The sequence below is a fragment of the Ambystoma mexicanum genome, chromosome 7p, assembly GCF_040938575.1.
Source record: "Ambystoma mexicanum isolate Mex_15411 chromosome 7p, UKY_AmexF1_1, whole genome shotgun sequence".
NCBI lineage: Eukaryota > Metazoa > Chordata > Amphibia > Caudata > Ambystomatidae > Ambystoma > Ambystoma mexicanum.
The window spans coordinates 653,995,819-654,013,502 of NC_090939.1; the positions used below are offsets into that span (position 1 = coordinate 653,995,819).

Genomic DNA, 17,684 nt, shown 5'->3' on the forward strand with positions numbered 1-17,684 from the left:
GGTCCATGATGGCCTGTTCTATCTCTTCCATGGTCAAGGGGAGGTCAAGATCGTTTTTTTTTATTTCATCTAGTTTAGGCAGGGGAAATGAGTTAATGTATCCTTGTAGTTCCTCGGGGGATGTCGTATCCTTATTCTGGTAAAGTGTACTGTAGAACTTCCGAAATATCTCATTAATGTCCCCTGGCCTCGTATACACCTTCCTGTCTGTGTCCGCTATACTAGTTATATGTCTCATTCCCTGTTCCGCTTTGATGAGGTTGACCATTGTTCGGCTTGCTTTGTTACCCTCACCATATTTTATGGCTCTCGTGGGTTGTGTCACAAAGTGGAGTTCACGTTCGGCCAGTGACTTGAATTCTGTCAGTTGTTCAGATATTTCTGGCAGATGGGTTTCGCTTTTGCTTAGAGCATGTGCAGTCTCAAGGTCCTTTAACATTCGATCGGAGTGATCCAGTTCTCTCGTTATCTCCCGCAGTGCTCTGTGTGACTGTGACATCAGTTGCCCTCTCACCCAGACTTTGAATGTTTCCTAGATCGTAGCCTCGGATCCAACTGAGTCGGAGTTACGCTCGTAGAAGTCAATATCTCAGTTCTGAGTATTTCTATCGTGGCATGGTCTTTAAGTAGGGCCGGGGGCATCCTCCAGTTCCGGGGGGTAATTTCTGCATTGTGTGGTGTCAATTCGAGAAGGACCGCGGAGTGGTCCGACATTGTACATGGGAGAATCCTGCAGTCACTCACATCCGCGATGAGGTTTAGGGAGCACAACCAGTAATCTATGCGTGAGGAGGAGCCGTGTACATTCGAATAAAAGGTACACTCTGTTTCCTGTGGGTGCAGTTCTCTCCATGCATCGGCTAGGGGGAGTGTGGACATGGCTTGGAGAATAGTCAGCACTGCATTGGATTGGTTTTTGCTGCCATCTGACGTTCGATCTAGAGTCTGGTCCAGGGTCATATTGAAGTCGCCGCCCCATATTACATTGGCGTGGCCAACCGGCGATATTAGGGCCAGGATCTTCAGATAGAAAGACGGAGTGTCTATATTGGGGCCATAGGTATTAATCACTATCTTTTCTGTATCGTTAAGTGACCCCCATATAATCACGTAGCGGCCCTCAACATCAATCTCAGACCTGGATAATTGGAAGTTAGTTCATTTGTGTACTGCCGTGAGCACACCTCTGGCTTCAGTCGAGTAATTTGTGGCATCTTTCGTGGGTCCCCACGTTTGGGCAAATGTGTCAGTCATTTTCTTGGTAGCGTGAGTCTCTTGTAGGAGGATATCAATTTTATGTCTATTTGCGTACATTAAGAGTTTCCTTGCCTTAATCGAATGTGCCAAGTCCCTAATGCTCCATGTCAGGAGTCTAGCCCCTTGCGTCTTCCCTGTCGATGACATTGGAGGTCTATTGTTCCTGTAATTACAGTATTATTCACCGGGTCTGGCGTCGCATGTTCTCTGCACTTGTCAGTTATTTTAGTTATTTCAGTTGATTTCCCGTTACTTTGACAGGTTACCATACAGGATGAGTAATGTGGAGGCTGTGGGTAAGTAACATTGGACATATTTTCACCATTCCCAACTAGGCAACTGGCCTTTTCCCCCTCCACCCCCCTCCCTCACCATCCCCCCAACTGGACAGTGTAACCCTTTGAAACCATTTCAACCTTTCTAACGTTGGGTGGCTGTCTGGGTACCACCTATCTGTGCCATTAAGACCGCCCCAAAAGGCGCTGCGCAGTCATATAGCTGAACAGTGACTGCGTTAATTGTATTTAACTCTTTGGGCATTTGAGTGCCTTCAGGTATTGGAGACGGAAGGTTGGGCCCCCCTGTCTGGGGGCAGAGGGATGTTGCGCTCTATCTAGCCCATGGCTTCTTAGGGAGATTCAAAGAATTAGTATTTGCCGGAGAGCTGCAGACAGAGTCTGGCCTGGAAGAGCATTACATAAGGTATAGATCGAGCTCTGAGGGCTTTCTTCACCTGGTCGAATGATCATCGAGCTGGTTGTACTCCACGGGAGAAGTCAGGATATATATGTATTCTGGCAGAATCATAAGTGAGAGAGCCCTTCTCTCTGGACAGCCTTAGGATCAGGTCCCTATTCTGGTAGTTGAGCAAGCGGGCGCTAATTGTCCGTGGTGGTGCTCTCAGTTTCGGGGGAGGGGCAAGGGACCTGTGAGCTCTCTCTATTAGAAATTGTTGCGAGAATTGTGCATCGGGAAGTAACGTGCGGATCACTTCTTCAAGAAAAACCTCCATGGTGACATTAAGGGGCTTTTCAGCTAGTCCAACTACCCTGATGTTATTGCGGCGTGATCTCAATTCAAGGTCTTCGCATTTAGTTTGGACTACTTTCAGGTTTCTTCTGATGTCTTCTATATCTTTTCCGTGTTTGGTTGAGTTGTCTTCCAGTTCTCTTATCCTGGTTTCTGCTTCCGTAACCCTGTTGTTCACTTGTTGTAGGTCAGACTTAATCGAGCATATTGTGCTTCCGATTTCATCCAATTTACTATTCACTGGTGCAAACCCGGCCTGAAGTGCTTCCATATAGGGGTCAGAGGCATTGCCATTGGGGCCGTGGTCCTGTGCGACTGTCGTTTGTGATGTCCCCTCATCCCGTTCCTGCATGGTCGGGTTAGTGTAGGCATCCATGGGGCCCTTTCTGTCACTCTTGTTGCCCCTGGGCATGTCTATAGTGGACGATCGAGCCAGCGGGCCCGCCCTCCCGAATGTGAGGCAGGGTTTTGAGTTCAGAGTGCAAAGTATATGTCGTTGCACCATACACCGCAGATCCGCTAGGGGGACTCCTCACTATCTGGGGGATTAGGAGTGTTACAGCGGGAGAGCTCCTGCGCAGTGTGTTTGGCGTTGTGCTGCAACATTCAGGGTGGTAGCTGTCGAACCCTCTGTACGTTTGCACAGTATTTTGGTATTCTGTGCAGCGTCCGCTGCAGTTTGTGGCACTGTTGCGCTTGGAGGTGACAGGGCGGCAACCAGTATCAATGTAGACTCTGTTTCATGTAGTGGTGTATGGAAGCCAGTACGTTTGGTGGTGCTGTACAAGCGGTGTTCCGGTAGCAGGGGGCCCCCTGTGTTGCCAGGGGTGGGATCTCAGCACTACATGAGAGAGCGTGCTCTGCAGGTTGGGGAACACCAATGACATGCGTGACAGTAATGTGGCTAAGTAGCTGTGCTGTTCGTGAGCGGCGTGCCCAGCCATGTCTCCAGTGATTCTGTAGCCTGGAGCCAGGGAAAAGGAGCTCCCTGCACAGGGTCACCTCCCGTTGCCCGGATTAGGCATATTGTCTCTTTGCTGTTGTTAGGATTAAATGGGAGGCATGTCCGTGCAGATATGTTCGCCCATGTGTCTGCCTGCTGCCCGCCCTGTGCGCTGAACACGCTGCACGTACCTGTATTGGAGGCCAGTCAGAGTTGTGGGGAGCCCCTCGACCCGGTCGTCCATATTGCTCGCCCACAGCGTACATGGCGGACGCCGAAGAGGGAGCTCCGCGTTCCTGCCTCTGCCGAGGAGCACTTCAGGGCAGCGTGCCCCAGCACCTTCTTCTCTGCAAGTTTTCGTCCCTGCAGCAGGTCCTCAACAGTTTGCCTCCCCCAGCTTGGTCCCGAGGGCCGGTGAGCACTGCAGACCTGGCTCGTTCAGGGTCAGGCAGTCCCTTCGGCGTCTGAAGTCTGCCGGGCCGTGAATGGGGGAAGGGAGCCGTGGCCCGCTTTCACGCCAATCCGGCCCGCCTAGTCGGATGGCAGTTGTCGTTTTGCTCTGCAATTCAGGCTCGGCACCGGGCACAAGAGCAGCCCCCGATCCGCCGAATCTTCAGCCCTCTGATTCCGCGTATGTTGTGTATTCTGAACGTCTGGAAGGATTGGGATGTGCAGCGCAGCTACACCTTTAGGCAGCCATACTTGCAGCGTCCCACAGCGCCCCCCCCCCTTTCACCATGTACATTTTAAGAAGCAAATCTCTGCCCTTGCCAGTCCTACCGAGATCTGACTCTTTGGAGAATATTGCTCTGACTATATCCTCTCATCCCACCAACTCTAATGCTTTGGATTTAGTGCTTGTTACATTTTTAGATCCTTCAGTCCCACAGTCTTTGAAATCCTCACTAACTGCTACCAGAAACATCAACATCATGTAGGGAGTAGTTACACAAGGCTTTGCTCCTGATAAAATCCAGAGTTACTCAGAGATCTGAAAATATGGTTAAACACAACTCTCTAGGATTTTGAAGTAGTGGTAGAAGAAGGAAATTGGTCAAACTGGGGCAGCCAGCACTAATAGATGGCGTTCTCTGTGTACCCCTCCTGTCACCTTAGGAAACAGGGGAAAGTGAAAAGAGGCAAAGAGAAGACTTTTTCACCTGGGAATCAACAGCACATCAGTGCCCCACGACTGAGGGTCTGGAGACCGAAAGCAATCCTTCTTGAGGAGGGTATTGCTCTTGGAGGCAGAGACATCCTGATAGGGCTGACTGAACCGCTAACATATTTCTTCAATAACAATTGAAAAAAGGATATGCACTTCTAAGAGGTGTAGACCCTGCTCAAGTGGCCTCCCCAGACATTGCCTACCCCTCTGATATGAATGCTGAGAGCGAGAACAGAGACCTTTTGGCTGAAACCAGAGACAGCAAGGTGACTTTACGAGGGGAATGTTTCTAGTCGTTCGCCTGATATCTTCTTCACTGCATCCTTCATTTCCCTACAGCATCCCTCTCTTCTGTTTGCTCTTTCCTGGTCCCCTTCTTTCTGCTCTTTCTTTTCCTGTTTTTCTCTTCTTTCTTTAGGTACTACGTTTTTATGTTTCTGTTTAATGCTGCTCTATACTCTTCGTCCCCTCTAACCTTGTTTCCACCAATCTTTTATTTACCTTGTTCTTTTCTTTCTGATTTGATTGAATCACCCTCTTTCTTTTTCTTAGTCTTGTCTTGCTTACTTTCTCATTCATGCCTCTCTTTACCGTTTTAGTGCTAAGCATCTAATGTCCCTGCTCCCTCATTCAAACCTCGCCTCTTTCCTTTTTTCACTGTTGCCTATTTTCTCCTATTTTCATGTAGTCATTATTTAACTTTTCCTCTAAACTGCATTTGCCGATCAAGTGCATTCAGAGCCACAAAGACAATGAAGATTTCAGTATAATTTACCCATGAGGTATCTTTTGTGCTACACACACATTGTGCTTCAATAAAGCAATGAGCAGCAGGTTATTCCAAAAACAAGTTTTTGCTGCTTGGTCTAAATAAAATGTTAGAAATATTATGTTTGACATGTACTTTCATCCATAGCTTGGTTTTATGAAAATTCCTAAGAATGGCACCTGCCTTTCTATTTCCAATACATTATTCAATTTATACGTAAATTGGCTTTAAATGAGTGCTTACAGAGGAGTTGAAACCAAAAAGGAAAGTGTTAAGTGTAGTAAATTACCAACATTTACTGTACATGTCATACCTTGATGGGTTAATGGTGCAGCACGTCCACGGATCCATGTCTAAAGTGCAGTACTATTGTGGTAAGCATCCCTGGGTTACGTTTGGCACAGCTCTGTGTCAGTGGTATATGACAGTGGCTTTGTTAGCTGAGAGGCGGAGGGAGTGGTGTTGGGTGTGGGAATAGGGTTTAGTCAGCTGGGATGGTATTGCAGCACCACCGTTTAGCCAGTGCAAGAGGGGTAGCGTAGCACTTTTTGGATAGGGCAATCCATCTCTATCTGAATGGGGACAATCAATACAGGCTAGGGGTAGCCGGCTATTACAGAGAATCGTGTGAGCTAGCGAAGGGGGCATTCTTGCCAGTGCGAGGAGCAATGGGGGTGGGGTTGGTACACATAATTCGCCGGTTGCAGTGAGGCCTCGAACATCTACAGGACTGCACGGGCTGGGGACACTCGCAAGTATAAGGCTTTTGCCTTCGAGGTGGTAAATGTTATACAGGGGCAACTGGCATGCTGAGGGTGAGGTTGTCCCGCAGAATAATCTTGATTTGCCTCTTACTTTCCGCTTACCTCTCTGACCCCCACGGCAGCAGACCTCCAGGAAATGGCAGCATGGCACCAGCCGACAGCAGACTCGGGCCGTACCACGGGAGAGGGACCCTTCCTCGGGCTCAGCCACAGGCCCTGATCCCTCCTCGAGTCGAGGCTCAGGAGTCAGACTGGAGTCAGGCAGGCAGCCCAGGACTAGCCCCGCCCCATTTAGCAAAAGGAAACTATGTATGAGTGAGGTGAACGAGCGCACAGCTCAGTCGGCCCCTCAACTCACAGTCATCCCGGCCTGCCCCACCTCCATCATTTCTGTGTAACTGACACTGAGAGTCTCTGAGAGAGAGAGTGCGGCTGAGCCTGCTGGCTGGCGGCGCCACGCTGCAGACCTGTTCTTGCAACAAGTCTGCCAGTGCTTTTGTGATGCATGCATAATTCATCAAAGCAAATTGAACACTTAGGAAGTAAGTGTTTGCTTTCTTTGATGAATGTGCCCAGTGCATGGATCATCTGTTTGATGCGCGGCGGCAGGGCAAAAAAAACCACACAGATTATTTAGCTTGCGCAGCTAAAAGCGGCCCCAGGGTATCTCATAGAACCGGCCCAATTATATTTCCCAAGTCTGTTGCATTCGGCCACTGGCCGAACTGCCGATGGGACAATCCAACCCTGCTAGTATGCCTGCTGTTGGGCCTGTGTTCCTGGACTCTCTTTGAATTGCAAGCTGCCTTTAAAGAAGGGATCTGCAATCTTTGGCTCTTCTCCAGGTGTTTTGGACTATAACTCTCATCAGCCTTAGACAGAATAGTCAATGATGAGCCATCATGGAAGTGGAAGTCCAAGACATCTGGCAAACCAAAGGTTGCAGACCCCTGCTTTACACGGAACACATAAAGAGGTGTTCTGTTTGTGGAAGAACACATGCATGGCAAGCTTCTAGATGACTGCTGTGATTGAGATGATGTGTGCCAGTATTTAGTCCATCCCACTCTTTTCACCAGTTATGCTACAGATAAATTCTTACTGCCATTAGCTTGACCTCATTCAGAAAACCGGGGCTGAATAAACTGCTACCCGTTATTGGTTATCAATATCTCGTTGTGACTCTTGTCACCATTCTGCTCCTTTCAGCGGCCAGTCTTCTGATTCTCCTAACCACTCCTTCGTTAATGCCTCATCCCGCAGAATTCCTCCCTCACATTATAGAAAAAGCACAATAATACAGGGGCGATTGCCGGCTGGTGATATTTTTAAATGGTGGGTTGTATATGTTGTAGTTGGGTGTTTCTAATAGATAGACACAGTTCTGTTTGCCCTCAAGTACATGTTCCCGTGTTTCAGTGCAAGTAGAGTGTGCCTTTCCAGTAAAAAGGTTGGAGGTGAGCAGCTACCATGAAGTCATTTTTCCACCCCAACTTCATGATACTTGGCAAATATTGTGAATATTTTTATGGAGACGCTTGGTAATGGAATCAATACCTGTGCATTTTATGGCAATCCCTGTCAGGCGTGCGAGTACCTGAACTTTTGATGGCAAAACCAGCAATAGAGCTAGTATCTAGGCTTTTGATGGCAATGTTGTTTATTTGATCGCAATGTATGTGATATCATCTGGGTGCTAAAGCAAATAATGGTAAATTCTGGGCACATGATTACAATAGCTAGGAAATGGTGAATGCTTGGAAAATGCATATATATATATATATATATATGGTGTCTAGACCCAGGAATGGTAGACATGCCGCAGGCAGCACACAGGAGCCAGCAGGTACAAAGGTAAGCAAGCTTTGTTGTAGTTTTCTCCAGAATGGCTAATTTCCCTGGTCTACGGAGTCCCTCAGCAGCTTTGCTGGATTTATAGGATTTATTTTTTTCACCTGGTAAGAGTGTGAGCCTTTTTTCCACTCTTACATGTGTTTTGCTGTGTGTTTTACATGTTTGTGTTCATAGACTGTGGAGCCTCACCTACTCCATAGGCATCATCTTTCTACTGTGTGTCACACGGCACCTTTAGTGCAGTGACACAGGGTTGTCTTTTTCAGACTTCCCACTCTAAACTCGATATTCTGGGACTGACTACTGTCTCTCAGATCATGTAAAGTTGCCATTGACTTTATTAGTCTTTTTAAATTCACAGACCCAGTACACCCTATCTTAAATAGAGTACTGGAAAGGGTTAATAGTGATCCCCTTGTGTCTGTCTCTCATGAAACATTATTTCATTCCCCTTTCTTTAAGATTTGACTGGTGGCAGTGGTATCTACCATATTTTCCCTACCACGGTCTATGTAAATAGCTTTGGTACTGTTTTAGGCTATCTTAGTAGCCTCAAACTTAAACCCGCTGGACCCCATTTACTTTTATTTGATTCCGGCTGGGTTTATTTGCCATTTCTTTTTGTAAAGGGCTTTCTCGTGTTTTACTGTGCACGCCAAACCAGGTTTGGTTCCTTTGTTCGCTGTCCTTTGGAGGGCTTCTGCACAGAATCACTCCTTAGGCGTCTGAGAGTCTGGGCGGACAGGATGTGAAAGAGGCGTTTTAGGCCCTCCTGCACAGGGTTCCCTTGGAAACCCAAGTCGCACTCTGGTTTGATTGGCTAGGTGACTGCTGTTTGATTGACATCCAGGCTGTGTGAATGGGGGAAAACTGCATAAAAAGCAGGTCTCTGGGACTAGGAAGGCAGAGTCGCCACTGGATCGAGAGAACCGAAGAGAAGCTGAAAGAAGAGGACCACTACCACAACTGAACCTCCCTGTGAAGCCCTGCTGTGGGTCCGAATCTCCAAACTTCAACGACAGAGAAGATCTGCAAGGAATCTTCTTCCCTTGAGCTGGTGGGACCAACCAGTTCGCCAAACACCAAGCAAGGCCTCCCTCCCCTGGTCGAATTCGCTGTTCATCGCTGCAGTGAACCGGATAGCCAGGAGGCTCTGACGCTGTTTGGGTTTTAAGGAGCGCACCTTCTATTCGTTGCTTTGCTCTGCTGCTGGTTTCTTTTCTGGGCAGGGCAGGACCCTCCAGTCTTCCAACTTCGTGTCAGTCCGACAGTCGCTTCAGGAACCGTGAGCCTGCAGGATCTGCCAGGAACTTCTGCCTCAGTTACAGCCTTCTTCTTCATTTAAGGTACTGTTCTAACCCGGTTGTTCGTTCCGTCCAACCGCGGTAACATTTTTGAAATCTTTCGCCAATCCGAGGGCTTGTCCTTCTCTACTCTTTTAAATAACTTTTTATTCGACCAACTTCATTTCGAACTCTAGGCAAACACTTAAGACTTAACCACGAACTACTCTGAACTGTGTGATCCTCTGCAAAGACTCGATACCATTAACATTGGCCTAGATGAATACTCATTGTAGTGAGCCTTTTCTAGATTGCTCTGCCTGCTTACTTGTTGGTGTTGCTTCATTTTGTATAAACTTGTCTTTCCTACCCTTTTAAATAGCTGGAGGGCCATTTTGCTCACACTTCATTTTGAGCTTAACTTGTCCACAATTCATTAGGTGGTGTGTAGTATATTAAGAGTGTGATTTCTCAGCTGCTTTACTTAGTGAATTGTTTTACAACTGATGTGTAAATAAATGTATATTCTATTACTCAGAAACCTTAAGTCAGTGTTTGTTTGAACCATTTTAATTGCTGTCCTTTGTGTAACTGTTGATACTGCTCACTTTACTCTTGAGATAAGACTAGCTGCTCAGCTATCGCTGCCACTTTACTGTGTAGTACAGGCTTATACCAAAGGTGAATTTGTACTTACACTTGTAGTCTTAATTGTGTGTGGTGTTCCCAAAGGGAACTGCATATGATTCTGCCTAACCTAGGGTAACAGGCTAGAGGGATGGGGAGAGCATTTATTTATATTGTCGAGTCAGGATGGGAGATATGACTGAGAGGTTGCCTCTACCTATGCTCTCCCCATCCCACTAGCCTGTTATTCTGAAACTACAATAAAGTTCACTATCCCTTTGTACCTGCTGGCTCCTGTGTGCTCCCTGCGTCTTGTCTGCCATTCCTGAGTCAGGACACTACAATATAAAATAGCAATAAATAAGCCCAAATGATTGGCTTTGGCAGTGCTTGTTTTGCATTTTCTTCTCATCACATCATACTGAATATTGTCCCATTTTTGGTGCAAGGGCAAGGAGTGAGTTTGAACCCAGTTAAAAGCGACTGGGGGCAGGGGATTCTACCACCATTTCTTTTTTAAATGGGTTAAAGTGGTGCGGTTTACAGCTCAGCTCAATTTTTAGGATTAAGTCGATAAAAAAACAAAGCATTTACACACAATTATGTAGGGGAGGACATTAAATACACACTAGTTATTCAGATGCCATGTAAGTTCCATCCTGGTTGGCCCCATTTCACTTTCACTGCACTAGTTCTACCCCATGTTACTCTCTCATACTCAGTTCTGCACGTCATGTGTGAGTCTTACTTCGCCATGTCTGCCCCAAATTGGCTCAACCATGGATGGTCCGATCTACACCAGTGTTACTCTCTGCCCGCCCAAAGTCTGCATGGTGTTGTCCTCCAAACCCAATTTCTCCCCCTGTGCTTAGGGCCTGGGTCTTCCCCAAAATCATTGTAAAACAGAGTGTGCAGCAAGTAATAATTGCTTGTCATTTCAATAGTGTATTTATGACAAGTGTATAAACATATGCTGCGTGTGCTTTAAGGAACTAAAGGATTAGGCACCCTAGCCTTGGAAACTTCAATGCTAGATTGTGGGTTCTTAGTGCGCTAAAGCGCATATGTAAGTGTGTCTGTCAATGATTTCCGATTAGAGCATCCTATACACATTGGGCCTCATTACGACTTTGGAGGTAGCCAAGGCGCTATTAGCGCCATGGCTGCCTCCAAAATCATGTCTGGGTCCAGGTTCCCTGAATGGGGATTTACCGGGCCATTCTGAGTTTGGAGAGCCCGGTAATTCCTCCTTCAGGGAACCCGGGCCCGGTACTTCCCCATTCCCATTCGAGCACCCATAGGGTTCAATGGGAATGGGGAGGGAGCTAACAACGGGCCTGTTGTTAGCTCCCTGGTTCCCTCGAGGAACCTGCTATGGACGTCTGGAAAAACCAGGCGTCCACAGCGAGTCCCGCGAGGGGACCTCGTAATAGTGCCGAGTGGGTTTAACGGCGCCGGCACCATTACCGGCGCCGTTAAACCCATTCCGCACTTCTCTTAATGAGGCCCATTGACATTTATGGTGTAATGAAGATCTTCATCCATTGAAGTACAAAGTATATCCTTTGTATAGTTCATATGTTCTCCAACAAATGTTTTGACCTAGGGGTCTTAATCAAGGAATGAGAAATGAGCACATATATCAACTTTTTTAGTAATACTTTTTTTTTGAGGGGCAAGAGTCCATTCAGAAAGGGCATCTGTTCCAAGTTTCTTCTTGCCCAAAGTCCAAAAGAATTCTGGTTCATATGCTGAAGATCTTAATAGTATTATTGCTTCATGATTCTGGCTAGTTATTCTGTCAAGTGTCTATACAGGAGCCTTAGTCAATTTCTCTTGTGAGATAACTTTGTTGTTATTCTTTCATTATGAATATCACTAAAGGATGTCTTCCATCCTGGCCTTGTTCGGCTACAGCCTCCCCAAGGTTACACCGACTGCACAGTTCTGTCATGCGTCGTTACTTCCCTCCCTGAGTCCTGCATACCTATTGTCCATTGGAGGCCATCCGAACCCCTAAAGAAGATACCCTAACGGCCTCTTGTAAGACAAAACTCAAAAGCGCCACCCTCTGTATACAAGAAGAGAGGCCCTACACATGGATGCAATTTGGGGGAAGTCAGGGGTAGTAGCTGCTACCCCTGGAAACCATCCTGCTACCTCTAACAGTATCTCTGCCAACCCTGGTAAAAAACGCATGGTCAGTTAGAAATGTGTGGCTCTTAAAGGCTATTAGATTGATGTATTAGATTAATGTAGATTAAAAAAAAGATAATTATCTCAAATCTATTGTTTTAAACCACTTGCATTTCGTGAAATGCTAAATGCTGTAACATGCAGCTTTTGTTGAAAATCTGTATGAGTCAAAGGAAATTCATATTCTTAAAGTTGAGTAGGAAGAAGAGTGAATTTCTAGCTGTGGATATTCTCCATAGCATTGTTTGTGTTTTACCATGATGGTGGGGCAATCTTTATTTTATAGATAACAACAATTCAAGGAATTCAAAATTCACATACAAGAATTAGGAAATAGCTTTTAATGGTATTGACAAATGGATCTTCTTTTGTCCCTGTCCCATCTTCTTATTTGCATTCTTACACTTGTAGATCTGTATTTGTGGCTTCTTCATGGGGCTTCCTTCTAATAAGCCCAGTGCCAGAATGTTCTTCCTATGAGAGAGAAACAATGAGTGACACAATGCATTGGTCTGCTTTGTTTTTATATCCGGTGCGGCCTGACATACCCAATCATCTTCCCTGCATCTTAGTCCTGTTTCTCTTCTCCTATCTTGGAAGCCCTGCCACCCCTTTCGTTAATGTATATCCGTCTGATCGCCGCGATGATGCCTTCCGGCTTCCAGGGGACTTGGGTCTAGACCCTTCACTATGCATGTACTGGAGTGTGTTTTGGCCGTTTTGTGTTCTTTTGTGTTCAGGTACGAAGGTATTCTGACCTACAGAGTGTAATGTTGGTACTAATCCTCGGGTTCATCTTGGGGGTATCCTCTACTGCAATGTAAGTTAGGAGGCACAGACACTTAAGCGGGGGGGGGGGGAAGAGGGGGCATAACGCAGGCATAACTATAATCATAAGCAAAAAGGGAGAGGGAGAAACCCTTCCCCTCTCTGCTCCATGCTGCTTTTCCTGCCATGGTTGCCACTCATGACCTGCCCCCTCCTGTTGGCAAACACAAGGCAGGAACGCAGGTAGTGTTAGCAACTCCCCAGGACAGGAAGCATGGTCGCAACAAGGTGCCAAAAGGTTTTGGCTGCCAGCATACAACAGCAGGGGAGTTTATGGAGGAATGGACAAACAAAAGAAGAAAGGGAGGCTACACACAAGTGTGAATGTTCGTCGGTGCCAGCCGGCTGACATAGACAACCAAGTTCACAGTCAAATGCATGTCCCCAGGGCATGTTGCATGAATAAAAAGAGGGTCAGCTGGAGCGGACTCCATTCTTGCCCAGCACTCCGAACGGAGCGTAAAGTTATCCTGCGAACGCAGGAGACAACATTTTCTTCACTCAAGTCCACCCACTCCGAAGAAGGAAGAAAAACAAAATGCAGGCAACAGGAAAAAAAGACAACAAATGTTGTGGAAAGAAGATGACGGCACAGGCCCAGAGGGCACCCCCTCGACCATGTGCTCAAAAGTATATCCAGAGATGAGACTTTTTATTCATGATTGAATTGTATAAATACAATTACAAATATGGCTTTATTACTTATGTATTGTGCAATAAAATCCACAGGCTTTTATTGCCAACACCAAGCCATCACCTCAGTTATTCTGTAAGGGGGGGTCCTCCACGGGTGTTTTATATGGGCAGAATCAGCCACAGTGGCCGTCTCTGCTCCACAGCTTATGGGCTCCTGCTTTCATCCCTTGCTGTCTCCTGGCTTTTCTGCGGCTCCTTCTCCCTTGCAGCCACCAGGCTCATTGCAGGACTCTCTCCACTCATGTCTCTTGGTATCGGGCTCAGGCTCTCATCCCTCGCAGCCTCCTGGTTGTATTTGCTCTCGTCTCTCGCTGCCAGGCTCGCACTCTCGTCCCTCGCAGTCTCCTGGCTCCTTCTCAATTATCACCCTCTCAAGATCAAGCCATTCAAGCTGACCACAAGCCCTGGACAAATAGGCTGCCCCTACCTGGAAGGCAGCTAGTCTGTGAAGCACATAAAAACAGAAAGGCTGATCCGTGAGGAACCCTCCTAACACTATGGGGTTTGACTTTTTGTGAGCGGCTAACCATTGCAAAGGTGCGTGATCCGTATATAAAGTAAATCTTTGACCCAACAGGTAATAACAGAATGCATCAACAGCCTATTTGACCAAGCATTCTTTCTCTATGGTACAGTAGAGCAGTTCATGCGGTAACAGCTTTCTGCTGATGAAACCAATTGGATGCACACCTGGGGTTCCTTAAGAGAGCTCTGCACCCAGTCTACAGCCTGAAGCATCAGTCTGTAGGTATATGTGTTCCATGATGTCCGGGCAATGGAGCACTGGATTCCTAGATATAATGCACTTTAGTTGCTTAGAAGCCTCCTGCCCCGCATAATCATAATCTAGATTTTCGTCATGTTTGGCCTTCAAAGTGTCTGTCAAGGTGGCTGCCAACGTGCAGAATTGCAGTATAAGTCTACCATAATAACCAACAAAACCCAGAAAAGTCTCAACATCCCTTTTTGAGGCAGGCAGAGCTATTCTCTTAATCGCTTCTACTTTGTTTACTTCTGGTCTTCTGACTCCTTGACCTATGATATAACCAAAGTATTTTGTTTGGGTGTTTCCCAAGATGGACTTTTTTGGGTAAATTCTCAAACCGGCCAACTCCACTGTCTTCACTATGTTTGCTAGGTGTAACAGATAGGGTTCCCAGGTTTCACTAAAGATGATTATGTTGTATAAATATGCTGCTGCATAAGTGTCATGTGGTCGTAGTAGGCGGTCCATTAGATACTAGGAAGTTGCAGGTGCCCTAGGCACACCAAATAGCAACACCTTGAAATGGTAGAGGCCTTGCTGGCAGGCGAAAGCTGTCTTTTCCCAGCATTCCTTCTTTAGAGGCATCTGCCAGTACCCTTTTGTTAAGTGTATTGAACTTAGGTATTTTGGCACTCCGAGTTTCTCAATCAATTCATCAACCCATGTCATAGGGTAGGCTTCATACTCAGATACCTTATTGAGTTGTCGGAAATCCATGCAAAACCTGATTGTTCTGTCGGGGTTTGAAACTAACACAATTGGAGAACACCAGTGACTGACCGACGGGTCAATTATGCCTAGACATACCATTTCTTCTATTTCTCGTTGTACGGCCTCTCTTTTGGCTTCCTGAATCCTATATGATCTCAACCTAACAGTTATGTTCGATAGTGTTCTAGAGTGGTTTTTCCCGTGAGGCCAGAGAAGACATGGTGGTGTGCATGAAGGGTTTTTATGACTTCTGCTCTCTTCTCTTTGTGAAGGCCGGGTCCTCAGTTCACCTCATTCTGTCCTGCATGGTTTTTTTTGGGGAATATTTCAGCTTATTCAGTGGGGTTGGAGACAATAAGTGCCACTGTAGCTAGGGCCTCATTCCATTCTTTTAACAAATTCACGTGGTATTTTTTTCTCTTGTTGTGTGCTGTCATTTTGTTGTACCAGACAGTTTTCTGGTCCTACGACGTTTGAGATGGTATACAGTCCTCTACACTTGGACAACATTTTGTTTTTGCTTGTTTGAATCAATAAAAGCACTTTGTCGCTGGGTTGAAATTAGCATATTCTGCTTTTCTTGTTGTACTGTTCTTCTTGTCTTCTTTAGGCCACAGCTGAGTCGTGGCTAATTCCCATAATCTAGCGACATGTACCCTGAGTGACTCAATATACTCGGTTAGGGGTTTCTTTTTTCCTGGTGTTACCATTCTTTTTAACAACATCCCAGATGGTTCTGGGTTGTCTCCGAAAGAGTAGATTGAAGAAGGAAAACCCGGTAGAGGATTGCAGGGTGTCTTAAAGTACCATTAGAACTAGAGGTAGGGCTTTTTCCCAGTTCTTTCCCAGTGTTTTGGTGGTTCGCGTAAGCATGTTTTTAATAGTAATGTTGTACCTTTCCACAAGACCATCAGTTTGGGAATGGTACACTGAAGCTCGGAGTTGTTTAATGTTTAGTTGTTGAGAAACTTGTTTCATCAGTGTTGACATAAAATTGGTACCCTGACTGGTGACTATCTCCTCCGGTATACTCACTCGAGCAAAGAACGGAATCAATAGATCACACATTTATTTGGCCGAGGTGCCTCTCACAGGGAAGGCTTCCAGATATCTTGTGTTGTAATCCATTATAACCAGAATGGAACAATATCCCTTACTTGCTGATACCAGGTGTCCTACATTATCTACTGCAATCCTCTGAAAGGGGACAGTTACAAGCGACATTCGTTGTAGCTGGGTTGTTGCAGGCAATACAGGACTGGCTAACTGACATCTCGGGGCAATTCTTGCAGTATCTGGTCAGATCCCCATATATCTCGGGCCAATAGAATCTTTTCATCAGATTCTGTTGAGTCTTATGTGCGGACAGATGTCTACCAGTTATTTGATCATGTGCTAGTTGTCCCTATGAGGTTGTGCCACTAATAGCTGTTCTCTCTCCTACCCATCTTCTGAGGTACTCTGCACTTAATATAGGCACTTAGCACTTTATCACATCTTGGACAATTTCAGAATAGTCCAATATCTGCCATAGTATAAATATTTTAGCTCCTAAGAAAGAAAGCACTGGCTACCATTAAAATGGTTAGCGCTGAGCATCTGCATGCGGAGGTACACAATATGATTACAAATAATTGACAATGTCATAAAGATTTCAGTGCACCATCTATTGAGAATTATACAAGATACTCAGCATCTGTGCATTTTTAACATTTGTTTGTATAGTCAACACAGTATGTATTGTATGTATGCATTATATATGTTAAGTAGTGAAACATTTGATTGGTTGAATGATAATGGAAATAATTGGATGTATCAATATGCACTTTATTTGCACTTTATTAAAGGAATAAAAGAGGAAGCAATTTAGATCATCTTAGTTCTACATCTAAACAGGAATGCAGAAAAATACTGGACGCGCGACTATAAACGTCTAGTATGTCTTTCTAAGAACAAATACAGTACCTCATCATAAGTTAGAAGAACATTTAGAGCTAATTGTATTGTTAGATTTAGTTACACAAGGTTATCCATACACTTTACTAGTGTGGTTTTTCATTGATATCCCTGCCAGTGTTTGGGATTACAAGGACTCCCTGAGTAGGGCATAAACATCTTCTGAGGTATACACTCAGTAATATAAACTGATTTTCTCCTTGAACCAAGGCCCTGCGGGTGTATCGGGTCCCTTGCCCTGGTTGGCTTTCTCTCCGGCTATTTTATATTTTTCCACTTAAATTTTATTGAACTTTTTCCAAAAAACGATGCATGTCAATAAGTCACAGATGAGATGCACAAGAAACATCAAATAACCCCTCCACCCCCATCCTTACCCACCCCCAGCTCATTTACAACCGAACCCATATGGGTATTAGAGACTCAGTTACAAATCAACCAGGGACCAAACAAGCAACAATAGCTGACACAATGGGTTCAACCCACAAAAATAAAGAGGTATAATTTGTCAGAAGGCATATGCAGACCGTACATCAGTCTATACCAGCCGATCTCAGAGTCCATTGATTCAATCTTCGTGAAGCAAGACTAATGTCCAATCTAGAAGAAAAGACTTCATTGTATCGTGAGTCATAGCTGTGAGTTTATCATAAGTAAATATCGCCCAAAGTTTAGTGAGCCAGTCCGGCTTAGAGGGCACTGAGCTGTTTTTCCATTTCTGGGCCAAGGCCAGTCTCCCTGGTCGTAAAATGGCCTGTACCACCCTCAGCAAAGCGTCCCTCTCCAGCTATTTTTAAGGTGTTGTTGGTTTGTAAATCTGTACAAAAGGAATGTAGT

The 17,684-nt window shown here is 45.7% G+C and overlaps 1 protein-coding gene across 1 annotated transcript in view; it reads right to left on the reverse strand.

Moving 5' to 3' along the window:
• Positions 1-11,389: 11,389 nt before the first annotated feature.
• Positions 11,390-17,684, reverse strand: part of LOC138526226 (basic helix-loop-helix transcription factor scleraxis-like) — a 97,364-nt gene continuing 91,069 nt past the window's right edge. Inside the window, exon 2 of the mRNA XM_069636697.1 lies at positions 11,390-12,364. Within this exon, the coding sequence (XP_069492798.1) occupies positions 12,290-12,364 (75 nt within the window). The 3' untranslated portion in view covers positions 11,390-12,289. The remainder of the gene's footprint in view (positions 12,365-17,684) is intronic.